The sequence below is a fragment of the Polyodon spathula genome, chromosome 15 (genome assembly GCF_017654505.1).
Source record: "Polyodon spathula isolate WHYD16114869_AA chromosome 15, ASM1765450v1, whole genome shotgun sequence".
In the NCBI taxonomy this organism is placed as follows: Eukaryota; Metazoa; Chordata; class Actinopteri; order Acipenseriformes; family Polyodontidae; genus Polyodon; species Polyodon spathula.
In genome coordinates this window covers 11,549,497-11,564,603 of record NC_054548.1, presented here as the reverse complement: position 1 = coordinate 11,564,603, position 15,107 = coordinate 11,549,497, and the positions used below count along the sequence as shown (strand labels likewise).

At 38.4% G+C, this 15,107-nt stretch overlaps 2 protein-coding genes across 4 annotated transcripts in view; one reads left to right on the top strand and one right to left on the bottom strand.

The window, feature by feature from the left end:
• LOC121328089 (collagen alpha-2(IV) chain-like) overlaps positions 1 to 5,863 on the top strand; it is a 75,181-nt gene extending 69,318 nt beyond the window's left edge. For both annotated transcript variants that reach the window (XM_041272573.1, XM_041272572.1), the window contains 10 exons: positions 680 to 751; positions 931 to 1,056; positions 1,364 to 1,480; positions 1,889 to 2,050; positions 2,336 to 2,434; positions 2,742 to 2,888; positions 3,148 to 3,264; positions 3,498 to 3,689; positions 3,898 to 4,184; positions 5,199 to 5,863. In XM_041272573.1, coding sequence (XP_041128507.1) covers positions 680 to 751; positions 931 to 1,056; positions 1,364 to 1,480; positions 1,889 to 2,050; positions 2,336 to 2,434; positions 2,742 to 2,888; positions 3,148 to 3,264; positions 3,498 to 3,689; positions 3,898 to 4,184; positions 5,199 to 5,453 — 1,574 coding nt within the window. In that variant the 3' untranslated portion in view covers positions 5,454 to 5,863. The remainder of the gene's footprint in view (positions 1 to 679; positions 752 to 930; positions 1,057 to 1,363; positions 1,481 to 1,888; positions 2,051 to 2,335; positions 2,435 to 2,741; positions 2,889 to 3,147; positions 3,265 to 3,497; positions 3,690 to 3,897; positions 4,185 to 5,198) is intronic.
• A 1,596-nt stretch (positions 5,864 to 7,459) lies between these two features.
• On the bottom strand, positions 7,460 to 12,019 carry LOC121327626 (ras-related protein Rab-20-like). Of its 2 annotated transcripts, XM_041271739.1 has the most exons (3): positions 11,678 to 12,019; positions 11,261 to 11,361; positions 7,460 to 8,424 (listed from the first exon to the last, which is right to left on the bottom strand). In XM_041271739.1, the coding sequence occupies exons 1-3, from the start codon at positions 11,701 to 11,703 to the stop codon at positions 7,901 to 7,903; spliced, it is 651 nt and encodes a 216-aa protein (XP_041127673.1). In that variant the 5' UTR covers positions 11,704 to 12,019; the 3' UTR covers positions 7,460 to 7,900. The 2 variants fall into 2 exon arrangements, with proteins under 2 accessions (XP_041127673.1, XP_041127672.1); XM_041271738.1 differs by having other exon boundaries at positions 7,463 to 8,424; positions 11,261 to 12,002.
• Between the last annotated feature and the right edge of the window lie 3,088 nt (positions 12,020 to 15,107).

Genomic DNA, 15,107 nt, shown 5'->3' with positions numbered 1-15,107 from the left:
ACTAGCTGTATAACAGGATTTTTCAGAGGAGAGTCACCTATCACATCGCGCGTGCCCATCGCCACGGATATGAAAGGTGTCGCAGTGAAAGTACCATTTTATCGCAAGACAAATCGCATCATGTCTGGTGTTTAGAGACCTTAATTCGACAGTGTTTGCACACTTAAGTTGTACCTTCATTCATTTGCTATCTTCCACAAAAAAATCCCTATGGCTACGGGCACATTCTTGGGGTTTTGTGTGTCAGGCATTTCCTGCCACTCAGTAGTTGGGGCGGGTTTAAAGTATCCAGAACGAATCAATGATAGATACAAGTCAGGAAGGAGGGACATTGCCCAACTACACTGGGAAAGGTAGTTTCTTTTTTATTTTATTTTATTTTTTAAATTGGAAAGGGGTGAAGTCAATGTGAATTGAGTAACCATTTCCAGTGTTTTTCAGCTATACGCCCATTTCATTTTTGTTTTGTATCGGGGGTGTTTTATCGATTGTGCAGAAGCCCCAATTATATGCCTAAAGTTACAACATAAATACGAACTTACATTTACAAGCAGATGTTTTTCACTCCGTCTCTTAGATGCACACTACACATTGCACTTGCTGAATCCCACAGCTATAGTACCACTACAGTGTGTGTGTCCCAACAAGAACTTACATTATAACATGCTGCTTTCTATAGGTTTCCCAGGTATTAAAGGTATAAGAGGTCTTGATGGTCTGGCTGGACAGAAAGGATTACCGGGGTCAACAGGTATGTTTCTGTTCTACTCATCTGAACACTGTTTTACATAATTATTGTAAGTGCCATTCTGTGGAAGCTTTATGTTTTCTGCTATCTGCCATGGTTTCGTTTACAGTGCTTTCTGACTGTGTTTGCACACAGCTCTGCCCATGTTATTTGCTAACAGCACGTCTGTCTTTCCGCCCCAGGTGCTGATGGTCGGGGTTCTCAAGGCATACCTGGTGCCTCAGGGGAGAAGGGGGAGCCCGGAATTCCCAGTGTCGAGCCGGGGGTGCCTGGAGTTCCAGGTCTAAGGGGGACAAGAGGCGACCCAGGTTAGTAAGCATCCCATCTATGAGAACTAGCAAAGGTCTGGGGTTCTCTTGCAGAAGTTCTGTCCTCTGATTGACTGCACTAATGAAGGCTATTTGAAGAAACTTTGTTAGTAGTTATTATAGTCTTGGCTTGGGATTTAAGACAATTTTGGGAGGCGCTTTCCCAGTTCTGATTGAACTATGAATTAGCATTTGTTAGAGGTAGCGTTGTACATGTTGTGGATGTAAGGTAGCAGTTTTTCATGGGTGGTATTTATACACATGTTCTCTGTGTATCAGGTTTTTGTTCCTGCTTTGCTATTACCAGGTAATGAAGGACCGATGGGATCCTCAGGACTTCAAGGCCCACCTGGACTGCCAGGTGCCTCCGTCAGAGCAGGGTTGAAGGGGGACATGGGCACTCGAGGACCACAGGGGCGTCAAGGTACTGCTACTGTAATTCAAAGCCTCCTAATAAGAGGTTGCAGTTTAACATATTTAGTTAAATAAAGTGCACATATTTAATATATAGCTGTGTGTCGAAGAATAATAGATATTGCTGATATGTGGAGCTGTAAATGAAATAATTAGCGTGACTACTGATTCTCTACTCAGTCAAGCGCATTCAAATTTCATTTGAAGGGGTACTTTAACAACCCTCGTCCATAACTAATTCAAAGTCCAATGTGCAGTTATTCCTGACCACTGCGAACATTCAAAACAGCTGCTGCTTACCAGGACATAGTCCCTGTGAGAGACAAGAATGCCAACAGGAACGTGTCTTCAGAGTTAAATATAGATTTTTTAAAACCAGTGCACACTTCAGTAGAGACTAACCTCCTTTCTTGTGCAGGTTACCCCGGGGCTCAAGGTGTTCCAGGCAGGCCAGCTCTGCACGGTGCAGAAGGAGAACCAGGGGACCCAGGACCTTTTGGATTGGACGGGCCCACGGGCATGAAGGGAGAGCCAGGGTATTCAGGAGCAGTTGGAATCAATGGGGTCTCTGGGATAAAAGGTATCAAAAAATCCTCTTGTAATCTTACAGTCAGTACCAATGCCTACTTAAGAGCATGCAGTGCTAAAACTGTTATTGTTATTATTTTAACACTGAAGGCAAGATTCCATCCAGAGAAGTGTTTTTATGTGTGTATCTCTGAAAATATTTGATAATGTTCAGTCTGAAAATGTCTATCATCACTGTGCTGAGGTTCTGAAGTACAGTAATCAGGTTTTGAATGTGTGCTTATAGAGGTAAATATGACACAGAGTCACTGAAGTATATTTACCTGTTGTAAAAAAGGTCAGAAAGGTGAACAAGGCATGATGGGATTCCCTGGCAGAGATGGGTTACTTGGAGACAGGGGGCCAGTTGGACCAAAGGGCGATACAGGACTCACTGGTAAAGTCCCATTAACTTTTCTGAATCCTAAAGCGTTGAGTGTGTACACTGCGGCCTAAACATTGATATTGCAACGCAACAAATAACTGTATGTGACAGAAGCTAATGCTACAGTGACAATCAGTTAATGCATCATATGAATAATAACAAGGTATGGAAAGTTTAATAAGGTTCACCATCGCTCATCATAAAATATGGCTACTGTAAAACAAATATTTAAAAAAGAGAAGGGGGCAAGTTGCCCTTTGTATTCCATGAAAGCCCCTGATACGAACATACACTAACCTGTCCTCTTTGCGCACTGCAGGTTTGGCAGGTCCCCCAGGGTCTCCGGGGCCAGCCCCCTTACCCCCGCGGGTTACAGGAGAGCGGGGGGCTCCTGGACCGCATGGAATACAGGGGCCTGCTGGCATTCAGGGGGAGTCAGGGCCACAGGGCCCCCCAGGAGATTCAGGTAGGGTTGGACCTACACAATTGTAGTGCGTTTTAACTAGATAAAATTACAGGGTTAAGTGTCACAAAGTAGCAGGACCATTGTGAAATTTATATCTGAAATTTCTGGATATCGATGTATAAACACAGGAAGCAAAAGATTTGCAACAAAAGCAGTATGTATTGCAGAAAAGAAAGCAATGTTTTACAGGGAAAATGTTTTCTGTTTATACCATACATTGTACAAGAGTGAAATGCAAATGTTCTTACACACTTCCTAGGTCTCATGGGCCCCAGTGGGAAACCAGGTTTTCCAGGAGTGGGCGGCAGGCCAGGTAACCCAGGTTACCGTGGTGAAGTTGGATCCATTGGCCCACAAGGCCTTCAAGGACTGGAAGGTATTTCTCCTATCCCAGCTACCAATTTAGTAAACAAGACAAAAAAACTCAATGTACAGGGTAAATTTGAGATAAATTACAAACAGCAGCAAAAGCAGAACGATGTATTCATCATGACTATTCATACCAGCCTGGCGGGATTACAAAAGGTTCGGGCTGGTCAGGTTTCACATGACCTGTTTGGGGTTTGGGGAAAGGGCTCTAAATAGAAATGTGTCTTTTCATTTTTGAAGGGTCATCAGGTCGGGCAGGTAGCCCTGGTTTGCCAGGCATGCCAGGCCGCAGTGTTAGCCTCGGGTACCTTCTAGTGAAGCACAGCCAATCGGACCAGACACCAATGTGCCCAGTGGGAATGAGCAAACTCTGGGACGGATACAGCTTGCTTTATTTCGAAGGCCAAGAAAAATCTCACAATCAGGACCTAGGTATGATTTATAATTTATGAGTGTTTTTTTTTTTTTTTTTAAATCCAAAAATGACCTGTAACATGTTCATCATCCTCTGTTATGTAGAATGCCAGCACCTGCCAGTGTCATGGCATTGCCAAATGTCATTGTAGGTCAGTTTCCAAAAAACAAGCTGGTTAAATAACTTATGAGAAATGCTACAGGAGCTGTGTGCATTGTTTTCTAGGAATGGCGGGATCATGTCTACCGAAGTTTAACACAATGCCGTTCCTGTACTGCAACCCTGGGGACGTCTGTTACTACGCCAGCAGAAATGACAAATCCTACTGGCTGTCAACCACTGCTCCCCTGCCCATGATGCCAGTGGAAGAGGATGAAATAAAGTCGTACATCAGCCGCTGCTCGGTCTGTGAGGCCCCGTCCCTTGCTATTGCTGTGCACAGCCAAGATATCACAATACCACAGTGCCCTGCAGGCTGGCGCAGTTTATGGATTGGTTATTCCTTCCTAATGGTACGGATTGAACTGTTCTTATTATAGAATTCAGAAAATTCAACTCTATACCTGATACCTAAACCTGGTGATCAAGTGTTTTGCACAAAATGAGAAATGCCCAAACCAAAATAACTGCATCAGACCATACAAAGATATTCCAGTCTAGACACAATAGGCCACAAAAGTTTTCCTGTTGCATAATAAATCATTGGCAGGGGTTGCAATGCAGGAGTTGGAACTGCCCCAAAATATATTTATGCTGGACCACTTCTTTGCGCATCTTTTTGTTTTTGGTCTGTCACTGTGGCATCGAAAGATCCATTGTTTTTTGTACAAAAATCCACCACCAGATGGTGCTGCAGGATTATCTGTACTGTACTTATCTGAAATCAGTTTTCAATTTAGTGCCACTGAACTACACTTTTAAACTACAGTATACAAGGATTTTACACATACATGCTTTTAACATAGTTTCTATTTGTAATAACATGCAAGTAAAAAAAGCAGCATATAAACACTTAATCAGAAAAGAGCTCCTAGAACAGGATTTCCCAATCCTGGTACTGGGGAACCCTGTGTCTTCTGGTTTTCATTCCAGCTGAGCTCTCAATTATTTAACTAGACCCTTAATTGAACTATTAATGTGTTTACTTAGACCTTTTTAATTGTTCTCAGCTCCTAAAAAGTTGATAATTTCAAGTTACTTATAAAATTGTATAGTTAACTTGCAAGCTCCAACTGTTAAAAGCTGAAAACAATTTAAAAAGGACTAATTAAGCTAATGAATAGTTCAATTAAGGGTTCAGTTAAGTAATTGAGAGCTTATTTGGAATTAAAACCAGCAGACACAGGGGTCCCTCAGGACCAGGATTGAAGTACAATAGAAAACTCTTTTCCAAGGCAGTTAATTGTTTAATGTGCATTGGTTCAGAAGAAGTGATTAAGAATTACAGTCCTAGCTGCAGCTTTCTTGTCAGACTGAGCAGGCATGTGAGTGAATAGCATTAACCGCATGTGTGTTCTTGTCCTTAGCATACGGCAGCAGGAGACGAAGGGGGCGGCCAGTCCCTGGTGTCACCTGGGAGCTGCCTGGAAGATTTCCGGGCCACTCCCTTCATTGAGTGCAACGGAGCGAAGGGGACCTGCCATTACTTTGCAAACAAGCACAGCTTTTGGTTAACCTCAATAGACAGTTCATTCCAAAGTGCGATTGTGTCAGAAACACTGAAAGCAGGGCAGCTCCTGTCTCGAATCAGCCGGTGCCAGGTTTGCATGAAGAACCTATAACGTCCTCTATTGAAAAAAAAAATCTGGAGTAAAGCAAACTCTATGTATTTTAATTGGTGCTTTTTTAACTTATTACCTCAGTGAAGCTTTTAATATGCATCGACAGAAACAAAAGGCATCCAGAAAAAAAGCGAAGTATTCCCACCATGCCTTTATGCATTGCTTAGTAATGCTCATATATAGATGCAAACAGTTTTTCATGATAATAAACATCACTAACAATATTCATAAATGTATAGTTTTTGAAAGTTATATAGCAAAATGATTTCTTCCAACACCTTTTGTTACTTTGCTTTTGTTTTTTAATTTAGATCTCTTAATTTAGGGATTACCAGCATGATTTCATGTTATAGTACTGTTTTTTCAAATAAAATGCAAATGTAAAGACAAGAAAGCAACCACTTGTTCTTTTCTTAAGGACAAGCCACATAAAAGCACAGATTAATTCATTGTATCCTTTTTCCTTACCCTTAAACTTTTTTTTATATACAATGTGATGACTGCAGGATTTAGCACTGAGAAAACAAAAGGCACTTACTTTAGATCAAAGCTTTCTATCTTTCAACAGGGACTAAAATCCCAATATTACCAGACCATTGTTCATCATAAAGTACCAGAAGCTGTTCAAAAACATATGCTAAGAAAAAAACATTTCTGTTGGAGAAATATGCACTGAAAATCCTTTAGTAAGTCATTTTTGGTACTGAAGTATGTAATATCATCATAAAATCAATAAACTCCAAAAAATATATTTGTTGTATTTGAAGGTAAAAATCATAATATTGTGTGTACATAATATTAATTTTTGTGTTATATATAAGTACCACTAGCCATTATGAACTGTACGAACTAGACTAATCATTTCATGGTTTCACACCCACTTTCCAAATGTCAGAGATGATTCAGAACACAGGTGTCAAATGAGAGGAGGCCATTCGGCCCATCAATTTTTGGTTGGGATACATTAAGCGTCAACTAATTTAAGCTCCTAAATCAATGTCTCACAGAAATAACACGGCTTGTTAACCCAAATTCAAGATGCTCTATTTACACATTACCTGTTGAAATATAATTATGTGTGTGTGTGTTTTCCATTTGAGTTTCAGTTAAAAAGTTGTTTAATATTTGTTAAATAGGATTAAAGACCAACAACAATACATAGCAATTTAATGAGTATAAAACTTGATTTAATCCTTCAAAACAGTAGAAATACTGTTTCCTTAGTAGTGTCTTTGACTCTTGGTTTGAACCAAAATCTAATTCGTCCTTGCCTCTGCTCTTCCTAAAAACACTAAACAATGCAGCATCACATTCCTAAAGGCCCAAGCTGAGCAAACAGAACCATGGGCCACATCTCTATAAAAACAATAAGATTTGAAATATGAGTGGTCATGTTTTCGTCACTTTATTAAACAAACCATTATTTCTCATTAGAATTTTAAGCCCCAGATGTTCTCTTCAAACATCATGCCACAACTCACAAAAAAAAAAAAAAAAAATTGAAATAAATACCTTCAGAAGATAAACTCATTATACAGCATGACCCATTACAGTGTTTCACTGTGAAAATGATGCATGTTACCTTAATGATGGAACTGTTGCTTAAAGACAGTGTCCTTATTAAGTTGTTTGTGCAACTCACTTGTAGAGGATGGTCCCCTATATGACATCGTAGTAGTCCTAGAAATCTGTTGCCTCTACTGGCAACAAACAACTACCAAACAACTACCATCAATGTGTTACTGCTCTACTGTGTCTGTTTGTAGTAAATATTGAACTTGTTACTTGTGAAAACTACCTGGGTATTCAAATACTCATTCATGTAATCACTGGATTGCTAAATTCAGAAAATGAAACATGGATTGATTATTAAGTATCTTTTTTTTTTTTTTTTTTTTTTTTTTTTAAATGGTAGGTCCTGTAGAATGTGCACTATAAATACATATTTTTCAACAAACAAAATACACAATTAATAGACATACAAAATAGATTCACAGTAAAAAAAATAAAAAAGATTTAAAAAAAAACTCACTATCTGAAATATCCAACCATACAATAGTAACAAGTTGAAAACACAAACACTGTTTAAATAAACACTAGTTTATTTATAAAATCAAATAATGTACAATAATAAATGCACTATGGTTCCTAAAAACAGGACGACTTTATTAACCTTCCTTGTTAATACAGCCTTGCCTGCGAATTAAATGAAAGTGTTGTAATCATACCTTGTGTGCGAGTACTACATAAATCAAAGTTGTGAATTACATTAAAAGGGCTCAATCATTAATACAGACTTATTTAACAGTAATAAAAGCAACAGAATATGCAAATGAATAAGAAATAAATATGACATTTTAATTCACTTGTACGTTTCGTATTTGTTCAGTAAAAAGTTTGTGTCATACCTCTAGTGTTAAACACCATATAAGTGATTTCATGTTTAATTAAACACAGCAGCCAGGCCTAGTCCTTTTTCCATCCTTATATTCGGTCAAATCTAGAGTCTGAGAGAAGCCTTCATTTCTGTTCTTTAAAATCATTGGCACCACCTCGTCAAATAAGTTTTCAAACAGTGTGTCGACATTGTACCCTGTTTTGGCGCTGGTCTCAAAGCACATCTTTTCTGCAGGGAGGCTGTCCTTTTCCTCTAGCATTTTATACTTCAGAATCCTCTTATACACTGCGACAGCATCCTCCATGTGCACTTGCTTCTGCAGTCTGGGGCTGCCCATAGTCTGAACAAGGCTCTCATTTCCTTCTGCCTCTTTAAACAAAGCACAGTCATCCGTCAGGTCTGCTTTATTTCCCACGATGGCAAAAATACAGTCCGGCTTTGCGGTGTCAGTCACTGACAAAAACCTGTCTTCCAGTTCTGCTAAGCTCTGCCAGTTTGTGACGTCATAAGTGAAAATCACAGCGTCGGCTCCGCGGCAGTACATGGAGCCCAGGCCATGGAACTGCTCTCGTCCTGGCAAAGACAAGGGGAATCTATTACTAGCTGAGCTGCACAATAACAGACACTATCATTCTGTACAGTAATGAAGCACTCCAAGTCTGATTCAATTTAGCTGACATGGTTTAGTCCCTTATAATACTTCTTCCCGTTGCAATAAGCAGCAGAGTGACACTAACACTAATGTGTGTGTGTGTGTGTGTGTGTGTGTGTGTGTGTGTGTGTGTGTGTGTGTGTATATATATATATATATATATATATATATATATATAGTTGACTTGATTGTCTTTTGTAAGTCATTAATTAATAAATACCCTTAAAAAGTATCCAATTTTCTACAACCTGCAATAAATTAAACCAAGCAATTATATTCAAGAAGTTTCCCCGAGTGTTAAAGGAATAAACTAGTGAAATTAAATCAAATTTGAAGTATTACATTTTTTAAATGATGCATCTCTGGAATGCATCTGGAACAGTCTGAATTCTAAAAAAGTGATATTTCAACCCTGGGTTGAGATCACATGGAATGGCCTTCACATGTCTGACAGTAGATTGTTTTTAATAATCCCAATGACGCATTATTTTAGAATGACGCGCACTAGGGTAACAGATGACTACAGTATATGGTTGTTTACAGAGCTCTGTTTGAACAGCCTTCCTGTTTCACATACAGTCATGTGATTGTGATCATGCACTATATAGTACTGAGAACAACACCAAGCTGATCTTACCAAAGCAGTAATCCCACTGAAAACAGTTTACTCAGAGAATTCAACAGAATTGGCATTTCTTATGGAAGCTGTGAAAAATATTTAATCTTATTACAGAATGAACAATTCAATTCAGGTTTTTTTTTTTGGGGGGGGGGGGGGGGGGGTTGGATTTTTTTTTTTATTTATTTATTTTTTGGGGTTTTTTGGTCAAGGTATTTACCAAAACAGTTTATCTTTAATGTTATAATGCTACTAATACAAATGTAATCAATGAAATACAAATGAAAATGAACGCTGTTTGTTAATAATTACAAAACAACCTTTTTTTTTTTTTAATCATTTTATTATTTTTTTTCATTTTTAATGTCTGGTCTCAATGATTCAGTAAGCACTAACATTGGTAGTATCATGTAGATCAAAATGAGTGCTAGTCGAGGGCTGTGACAGCAAACATATAATCTAAATTGTTGTTATTTGCTATTTTGAAGAAGAGTTAGAGATACCAGGGCCACAATGGGTTAATTCCACCCTGCTGGGGGACACTTGTAGAGGTTAGGTTCTTCAACACTGACAGAATACCCATAAAATGTTTAACAACCAGTCATTATTAATGGGCATCACATTATTGCAAAACAAAAACCACTAGGAAGCAAAGTAAAATTGCAACTACATAGCTCTTGCCAATAATGCTACTGACAGTATAGCCTATGCCAGTCTCGTAAAACAAAACTTAGTCATGAGATGACCTAACAAAACTTTAACAGGTTATGTAATCTTTCTGGTGATTCATTTCCAGCTGACCTCTACACAGTGCTGGTAACACAACTATCAGCAAAAAAAAAAAAAAAAAAAAAAAATTAAACTGGGACGTAACAGGAAAGATTGAACTTCCAGAAGTAAAAACATTGTCTCTTTGTCTAACTATAGGTATAGTTGATTACCTTCAGTCATCTAGTTACAACTAATGCAGTTTCATTTGGGTAATAAATGCTCAACACTCATTGACAATTATCTATTTAGGGATATTCTGTAGGTCACACTAGCATAGTACATTCCAAGACAATACATCTGATAGATTAAATAATAGTTCAGATGGTTGATGTAATTAGCCATCTGTTGCATACAGAAGCACAACTATTTGAAACTATCTGAGTTAACCAATCAAGTATAATGAAATTTCTAAAGTGTCTATATGTTAGCATAAACCCAAGAGGAGTGTTCTCAATGAGAAATGGAAAAATCGAAAGTTTCAGCTTAGCTTGCGCAATGTATGCCTATTGCAAGATACACACACACTGCTCGCAACTGGTTGCAGGGACGTCCACATATAAACGACTCGGTTGCATGCGTTGCATAAAGGAATATTCCCTATAAAGTGTCCTGAGGGCATCAGAGGTGTCTAGGTTATTTGCCATTTACTCTCACCTTTCACTTCCAGAGCTCGGCAACTCTAGGGAATCAAGCCACCCTGTCCCTAACCCAACCCCAACCCTAACCTTAAGCAACCCCTGCCCTAAAACCTAACCATTAATAATCATCTGATGCCCTCAGGACACTTTCTAGGGGATATTTCTGTGTGCTGTGTACTTGCAACTGATCGCTCAGGTGTGGACCCAGCCTCAACAATGTGCGTTCCTTTTGCATCTTGCTATTACTGTAGTTATTACCTATAGTATAAAAGGTTGTTTGTTTTCTGCATGGGTGGTCACAATGTCCATAAAACACAATGTCTAACCAACCTGGTCAAAGTACAAATGACATACTTACGGGTTAAAAAGTTTAAAGAATTCAGCAAAACATGCAACTCGCTGAGGGGCGTTCTGTCACTACCACACACAGTACACAAACCACCAACTCAATCCGTTACAACACAAAAGAGCATTGTTCCTCTAGGGACCAAGAATGTAGTATCCCACGCAAGAAATACTAGTTACAATAGTTGTTTGGTTTTGTTGATTTTTATTGTTTGTTTGTTTTTTACGATACAAGTTTTTAATGTTGGTGTTCACAACAATGTTTATATTCCAAATGTTGTTTCTTTTTATATACCAATAACACGGCTAAAGAAAATAACTTATATGATTATGTGGTGTGGAGATGAATTGCAAACGTATAATCAATAATGAAACGTTACATACCTGCGGTATCCCATATTGAAATGTTATACGGTCCCCACTGTTTCAAGAAGAAAGCGCCCCCGATTGTGCTAATTGTATCTGTAAACTTCCTTTCGGTGTACCTGTGCAACAAAGACGTTTTCCCCACGTTTATGTCCCCCAGTAGAACCAATTTTACGTCAGGCTTCATCTTCACATACAGTGGCAGCTGGTTTTCAAGGAGCACTACTCAATCACTCACTCATTCAAAATTCAGTCTTCGAAAAGCGCCTGCTATCCCTGTAATTTCTTAAACAAATAAGCGAGGTCGCCTGGCTTACCTATTTTGGTATGTATATTTTTACAACTAGTCTCAAGCCAAGCGTATGTTAAATTCGATTATTTTACCTAGAATAACTTAATTAAAATCAGACCAAGTGGCAGAAAGTAATGTTGTACCGGCTCTGCTCTTCGACTCCAGTCATAAATCAACTTCATAGAAAAGATGACGAAACAGGAAGCTGCAACACCATTTTTTTATCTGAACTTTTTGCGGTGAGTTAGAAGAACCCTAACTGTCTCTTGTGATTTGCAAGCAGATATAACGGGTTTTTGTTAAATTGGGTAATTTGACCTAAGGTTAAAAGAAAATGTATTTGCGTCAGAACTAGAGTGGTTCGAACCAAGTTAGATGCAGCCTACCTTGTTTTGTAGTGTGGCCTTTATCCAACAGCGTAATAGCCAGGTTTCAGTTCGTACACAATTAGTAATAAATCTTGACGAAGTGTTGTGAATATGAATATTTTCGAAAATAAACGACAATAAAGCGGCATCATCTGAAATGTTAAAAATACGATTAAACTTTCGATTACTGTTCTTTTTGGGGGAGGGAAGGGGCAGGGAATTCTCCTTCAGAGGGACTTTCAAAGTGCAGTACTGTACAGTTCGGGCTTATGGCTTAACTATACATCCAGTATAACAACTATACTTAAACACTTTTTAATATTTTTTGACATTTACGTTTTCACGTACAACTCATATTCCATTTTCCCATTGTGACAAATGATGTGACATGGCTGTTTTAAAGGTGGTTAATTAATAGATTATATAGTAAAACATTCTCAAACTACATACAATGTATAACAACTGTACTTTACTAATAAATAAGAACAGTCATAATATGAGCAATGCTCGAGTTTAGTCTGCCCCCTTCCCAGTTTATCAGATGTCTTGTATCAGTAAGTGCCTGTCTAGTTTTAATATTGCCGCAGTTTGGGTAAGTATGAGTACTTGTGTTATTTCAACATTAACATTGAGTGTGCTACTGCACTAATGGATTCTTTTGACTTCACTCAAATTGTGCCCTCTCCTACACATGTCCAAGGTGGTATTTTGGATTTGGTCTTCTGTGGTGGTCCAGAGACGTCTACTCTTACTGTGACTAACCTGGCAATCAATGATAACTGTGAGATTGTTTAACCTTCCTGGTCCTCTCCCTCCACGGACTGTTTGTACTGTCAACTGCCACCCCGAGAGGTTATTAATTCCTATTTCAAAGTGCAACTGACTGTCCAGCCTGCTGTTTAAAATTGATTATTTAGGTTTTTTTTTGTTTTAAAAAATAATAATAAAAATTGATTTTTTTCAACTCAAATGAAGAAGTATTTATTTTAATGGACTGGTGAAGCTACTCTGGTAAGTTAATATTTTGTATTTTATTGCCTTTGAAGACACACCACATAAAATATGTGGCAATACCATGCATACCAAATGCTTTGGGTCATTGCCATGCTGAAAGGTGAACTTCCTTCCCAGTTTCAGCTTTCTTGCAGACAGCAGCAGGTTTTCCTCAGGGACTTCTCTGTACTTTGCTCCATTCATTTTCCTTTCTATCCTGACAAGTGCCCCAGTCCCTGCCGATGAGAAACATCCCAATAACATGATGTTGCTACCACCATGCTTCACAGTAGGGATGGTGTTCTTTGGGTGATGCGCTGTGTTTGGTTTGTGCCAAACATAATACTTTGCATTTAAGCCAAAAAGTTCCACTTTAGTTTCGTCAGACCACAAAACTTTTTGCCACATGGCTACAGAATCTCCTGAGTTTTTTTGCATACTTCAAAATGGGATTCAAGGTGGACTTTCTTGAGTAATGGCTTCCTTCTTGCCACTCTACCATACAGGCCACATTAGTGGAGTGATTGGGACATTGTTGTCACATGCACACTTTGACCAGTCTTGGCCATAAAAGCCTGTAGCTCTTGCAAAGTTGCCACTGGCCTCTTGGTAGCCTCTCTGATCAGTCTCCTTCTTGCTTGGTCATCCAGTTTGGAGGGACAGCCTGATCTAGGCAGGGTCATGGTGGTGCCATACACTTTCCACTTGCTCCAAGGGATTTTCAAGGTCTATGATATTTTTTTATACCCATCCCGAGCTGTGTCTTTCAACAACTTTGTCCTGGAGTTCTTTTGAAAGCGCCTTGGTGCTCATGGTTGAGTCTTTGCTTTCACATGCACTAGCCAGCAGAGGGAACCTACAGGAACTGCTGAATTTATCCTGAAATCATGTGAATGACTACAATTTAACACAGGTGGAGGCCCCTTAACTTGGTGTATGATTTTGAAGGCGACTGGTTACACCTGAGCTAATTTAGGATTGTTATTACAAGGGGGGGGTGGACACTTATCCAACCAAGCTATTTCAGTTTTTATTTAATTTTCCACAAATTTCTATAATTTTTTTTTCACTTGGAAGTTGTGAGGTAGGATGTGTAGGTAAATGAAAAAAAAATGCATTTTAATTCCAGCTATAAGGCAACAAAAGGTGAAATTTAACATAATATATATATATATATATATATATATATATATATATATATATATATATATATATATATATATGAGCCAGCTCACAAGTTCACTACCAGGAGGCGTTCATGGCAGGCTTGGTACGAGCCCAGAGGTGTTGCCAGTAACGATCAGATAGACCTGTGGGTAGAATCTGTCACCACCACCTTGCCTGCATCCATGCCATATAATAACTTAATCTCAGTCAGCAACTGCATAATAAAAACAGGATACCGAATATGTAAAGTCTTTAAAAACAAAGCCTCCAAGGCTGATCAAGGTTATATATTATTATTGCAGGTATTTATTGCAGACACCTTTATCCAAGGCGACAAAGTTTACCTAGCAATAACATAAATCTACTAGAAAAACAACATTACAATCAACAAATTCAGTCAGACAGTGAACCTACATATACATTTTAAAAGGACTGTGTGTATTGCACTGATTATCACAGACATATAAGTCAAAGGAACGAATGTATATATAATTAAGATACAATGCCTTCTTGCTGATGACACAAAGGAGAAGATGAATGTGCATACGCAAGATTGTACAGCATGAGCAGAACTGTTGAAGAGGCTTTTATTGGCGGCATCATGTCCAATTATTATTATTATTATTATTATTATTATTATTATTATTATTATTATTATTATTATTAATGTGGCACCTTTATGGGCTGGTTTCACAGACCCCGGTTAGCACTACTCCTAGTCTAGTTTACATAATTAAACATTAGGTAGTCCAATATTAGTGCTAATCCAGGTCTGTGAAACCACTGATATATGTAGTTTTTAAATAAATTATTATTATTGTTAGCAAAAATAATTTAAAAACAGACTTTCTAAACAAGTAGAATTAAAAAATAAATGACACAGAAAAGTATTACACCTTATTAGAATAGAAAGGTGAGGCATGGAAATTGTTTCAGCACAACCCCAGTTGTGTGTTTTTCCTGTAACTTTGTGCCTTGACCATTTTGTCCTTTTTGTCAAGATTTGGTCTCAACGTCCTACACACGGTTGATAACACACACAGGT

Bases quoted from the DNA above. Each gene is read 5' to 3' on its own strand.
- LOC121327626 (XM_041271738.1), bottom strand. From the start codon at position 11,429: ATGAAGCCTGACGTAAAATTGGTTCTACTGGGGGACATAAACGTGGGG. The intron at 8,425-11,260 runs GTATGTAACGTT...TGTCTTTGCCAG, and splicing joins TTCAATATGGGATACCGCAG to GACGAGAGCAGTTCCATGGC.